At 31.0% G+C, this 4,950-nt stretch overlaps 1 protein-coding gene across 1 annotated transcript; it reads right to left on the bottom strand.

Moving 5' to 3' along the window:
• Positions 1 to 3,860: 3,860 nt before the first annotated feature.
• On the bottom strand, positions 3,861 to 4,704 carry LOC129909776 (trigger factor-like). Its single transcript, XM_055986846.1, has 2 exons — positions 4,650 to 4,704; positions 3,861 to 4,582 (listed from the first exon to the last, which is right to left on the bottom strand). The coding sequence occupies exons 1-2, from the start codon at positions 4,702 to 4,704 to the stop codon at positions 3,861 to 3,863; spliced, it is 777 nt and encodes a 258-aa protein (XP_055842821.1).
• Between the last annotated feature and the right edge of the window lie 246 nt (positions 4,705 to 4,950).

Genomic DNA, 4,950 nt, shown 5'->3' with positions numbered 1-4,950 from the left:
AATTGAAAGTAGTAGTTGTTAGTTTTTTTTTTTTTATTTTTTAATAGATAATCTAAAATTATGTATCATGGTGCAGCGAATTTTTCATACAAAATGAAATGGTGCGGACATGGTGAAATCGTGATGCTGCGGTGGTGTGACGAAATATTGTGCCAAACGGCCGGCGGTGGTGCAGCTGTGGTGCGGCGGCCTTTTTCTTTAAAATTTCAATTCCCATTTTTACTCGGGCTTCAAATTTTTCCTCAAATAATTGTAATTCTTTTTTCTATCCATTCATTTTATATACAATACTCAAAATATTCAAAGTCATTTAGATGTTAGTATTAAAATTTCTCTTGGGAGCCATGGAGTCTTTGTATTTTTTTTTTAAGCCTAGTACATACTTATGAAGTAAGTCGTGAAGCGAATCCATACATTTTTTTTTGTCACTAGTGAACGTTCCTGTGAACTTTCTTCGTGGAAAAAAAAAATTGGAGAGTTCTGCTTAATTTGTTCGTCATTTCAGTAGAGAAGGTCTCCTCTATCGCCTGGAAACTTCATTCAGGAGAACATTTTTTAAATATTGTCCAAGCTATTTTGAAGCCAAATGATCGTTTTATGATTTGATGAACTAAAACTTGTGATATAGTAGAGTAACTAAACCAAATTATTAGGGAAAACGGCCGAACAGCTCTGATTTTGACGATTTTTTTTTCAAACGTAGGTAATTAAAAATACTTTAAAGTCTATAGATTAAAAATTGCCGGTGTTGCCGTATTGTTTTTTAAAATTAAAATTAATTTCTTTTTAACAGAACCATTTTTTTTGCTTAAATTTCATAAAACAAATGATAGCAAAAGATTCTCTAGGTAATTTAAGGAAAATATATAAAAGGCAGTAAGGGACAATCTTCCATCGTTTAAGCGATAAATGCAATTTTCTAACATTCTGACCTCAAACACAAAAAAAATATTTTGAAAACAACGGCAACACCTACAATACTTTAAAATACATTTTTAAAAAGCCAGAAGCTCATTCTTATCTCTTAAATTTAAATCCACTAAATTTAATCAAGACTTTTTGAAAAAATGGTCCTCAAACTCAGAATTAAAAAAAAAAAATGTTATTAGAAAAATTTAAAATGACTTTTTTTCAAACTTTTTCTAATAAAATATTAGTGGAGTCAAATTAGCTTTATACCTCGGAATCCAGGGAAAGTCGATGCATCTGAAAAACGAGTATAGGGCTGCATTATAAAAGGGTCAAATAAGAAAGTTAAAAAAAAAAATTTCACCGCTCTCGATTACAACAGTTTTTATGGACCGTTTACTGTCATTCCGTATGCAAGCGTCAATCGGAATTGCTGTCTCATTTTAGATTTTGATCAAACTTTGTAGGGATGTTCTCTAGGACTGTAAGGAAGCAAATCCATGATGATTTAATTTTAAGTTGCGTGGTTTCCCCGCTACCCGCATTCGAACTTTTTCAGAAGGTCATTTTTATGTTATTATAACTTTGCGTCTACTAAAGATATCTTTTTGTTTGAAACGCCATTTTAAAGCTTAAGAGTAGTAATTTTTGAATATATATTAAAAAATTACGTAATAATTATCCCTGAATTAAAAATAATTTTTGAAAAACTGGTAATTTTGCTGATTTCTCATGGTTTTTGACTGGCTCCGGGACCTTGGGTATTATATGTAGGAAGCTTATACTTACCAAATAATAAATATAGATATTTTTCAACAAAATAAATCTAAAATGAACTCGATGGCTGTACTCCTTATGCAAAAATTTTAAGTTCAAAGTTTTGAGTTTCTTGAAAAAATATTTTTTTATACTATGATTTTTTACAATTTGACTAAAGATAGAAACATGAAACTAACAGTGTGTTAAGTTGAAACTTTTAACTTAAAGTCCTCTAAATAAAATTGTGTTATTTTCATATCTTCTTAGTGTACCGCTTGTTTGAAAATTCGCAAAAATGCTAAAAAGCCAAAAAAAACCCCTACTTAAGGCTATGATTGCACTATGTTTGACATAAGATAGAAGCATGAAATTAATAGCATATTTAGTTCGTACTCTTAGCTTAACACACTGTAAGTTTCACATTTCTTCGTTTAGTCAAATCGTATAAAATGACAGTATAAAAATTAGCTTTTTTAAAATACTCAATACTTTGAACTTAAATTTTTGCATAAGGAGTACAGCCATCGAACTCATTTAAGATGTATTTTGTTGAAAAATATCTATATTTATTATTTGGTAAGTATAAGCTTCCTACATATAATATCCAAGGTTCTGGAGCCAGTCAAAAACCATGAAAAATCAGCAAAATTACAAGTTTTTAAAAAATTATTTTTAATTCAGGGTTAATTATTACGTAATTTTTTAATATATTTTCAAAAATTACTATTCTTAAGCCTTAAAATTCCGTTTCAAACAAAAAGATATCTTTAGTAGAGGCAAAGCTATAATAAGATAAAAATGACCTTCTGAAAAAGTTCGAATGCGGGTAGCGGGGAAACCACGCAACTTAAAATTAAATCATCACGGATTTGCTTCCTTACAGTCCTAGAGAACATCCCTACAAAGTTTGAGCAAAATCTAAAATGAGACAGCAATTCCAATTGAACGCTTGCATACGGACTGACAGTAAACGGTCCATACAAATTGTTGTAATCGAGAGCGGTGAAATTTTTTTTTTTAACTTTCTTATTTGACCTTTTAGTAATGCAGCCCTATACTCGTTTTTCAGATGCATCGACTTTCCCTGGATTCCGAGATTTTACAAATTTTATGTCTAATTTGACTCGACTATATGAATTTATTTAAAAAAAATGTTTGGCCATAAATATTATCAGTTGAATTTCGAAGCAAAAAAAGTAAAATATATCACACTTTTGAAAAAAAAAAAAAAAATGAAAAATTACTTCAATTTCAATGGTTTTTTTATTGAAACTGAATTTTTGCATTGAAATAATTAATTTTCTCAAAGACTGTGGTAAATAAGAACTTTAAAATTTTTTCTATTTAACTTTCAACAGTAAGGGTTATTAAATGAATAAAAAATAATTTTATGTTTATATGTTGAACTTAAAGAAAAAATAAGTTACATTTTTTTTCAAAACTTTTATTAAAAAAAAGTTCTTCGAAAATGAAATACTTTTTAATTTTTTTCATAAACCGTAATACATATTGACATTTCCTTTTATAATTTGAAATCATAATAAATGCGGCCAAAAAAATTTGAAAATAAATGCATTTTATATTACGATCAAGTTTAAAAAACGACATGTTAAAATATTTTCAATAATTTTTTTTTTCAAAAATCTGAGTTCAATTACCATTCTTTCAAAAGCCGTTCATTCAATTAACTTCATTTTAATTTTACCTATATGACTCAGCTTCTAGCTTTTAAAAAATGTATATTTGAATATTGTAGGTGTTGCCGTTGTGTTCAAATATTTTTTTTTGTGTTTGAAGTCAATTAATAAGAAAATTGCATCTATCGCTTGAACTTTGGAAGATTGTCCCTCACTCCCATACATTTTTTTTCCTTGAATTTCCTAGACAATCTTTTGGCATCAATTAATTTATGAATTTTAAGAAAAATTTTTGAAAAAAATTTGTTTTTGTTCAAAAAAATCACCGGCGATTTATAATCCATAGACTTTAAAGTATTTTTAATTACCGACGTTTGAAAAAAAAGATCATCAAAATCTAAGCTGTTCGGCCGGGTTCCCTAATATTGCCAATTTTTGAGCTTTAGTTACTCCACTAATAGCTTTTTTTCAAAAATAAAAAGAAAAACTCATCTTTTTTTTTCACTGTCTTTTTTATTACTTTGGGAATATTTCAGGCAAATCTCATATTACAATCTAAAGTCTTATCACTTGTGGTCGTCTTCTTCTACGGTTGTTATTCCTACGCCTGTTACCTCTTCTTTGGGGACCAACACGACGACGAATAAGTTTCCTTCTAACTCCTCCTCTATTACCACCTCGACGACGACGAATAGGCTTGCGACGACGGATATTATTATTACCTCGACGCCTTCTACGTCTTTTACCACCACCGCCGTTTGTAACTCTTCGGCGAACAACTCTTCTAGCTCTACCTTCACTATCAGAGTCATCAACCAAAGCCATTACACTTCCTTGGGGAAGATTTTCCAAAACCTCACGTGGCAGATAAACTGCAGTTTCGTCAGATTCTTCATCATTCTCATCAACATCATCATCGTCATGATCGATTTCACGGGCTTCCAACTCGATAATACCGTTATTTTCTTTCAGTGAAAATATTCCAATAATATTTCCATTCAGTTCTGAATCTTCGTCATCACCATCATCGTTCTCGAAATTGTCTTCGACGATTTCGTCATCGAAGGAGCTATCAGCTTCAATATCATCATCATCATCTTGAACAATTAAAAAAGCTCCCTGTTGTTCATCATCGATGTCGTCACTATCGTCAGAATAGTCTTCAACTGATTGAGTGACAGCTTGGCGTGTTCGGGGTGCTCCAAGGAACCAGTAGGGTTGGTTACCACCAACTGATGCTGCTCTTGCGGCCAAACTTCTCTGTGGAAATGCTCGTTCTGTAAAAAGATGATAAATTGTAACCAATCAAGGATTCTCAAGAATTCTTCAAACTCTTAAAATTACCTGCACAAGCTATTCCCAAGCAGAGTACTAAAACTCCTGCTAAACTGATCTTCATATTTCTAGGCTCTTCAAATTCTGTCCAGCTGACTGAATTATAACACAAAAACTTAATCCAACTAAAAGGACCTTGCTTGGAAGCTTAGTCTCTAAGAACTGTATCATCCATCTAAAAGTTCTATCGTTTTTATTTGAAAAACTTCGGACCACCAAGTCAATGACCGTAATGATACCAAGCTGAGAGTTCCCAGCCAAAAAATAACTTATATCTTCTGGAGGATAATTGGTAGCCATTATTCTTGTT

This window comes from Episyrphus balteatus, chromosome 2 (assembly GCF_945859705.1).
Source record: "Episyrphus balteatus chromosome 2, idEpiBalt1.1, whole genome shotgun sequence".
NCBI lineage: Eukaryota > Metazoa > Arthropoda > Insecta > Diptera > Syrphidae > Episyrphus > Episyrphus balteatus.
This window is presented reverse-complemented; position numbering and strand designations above follow the sequence as displayed.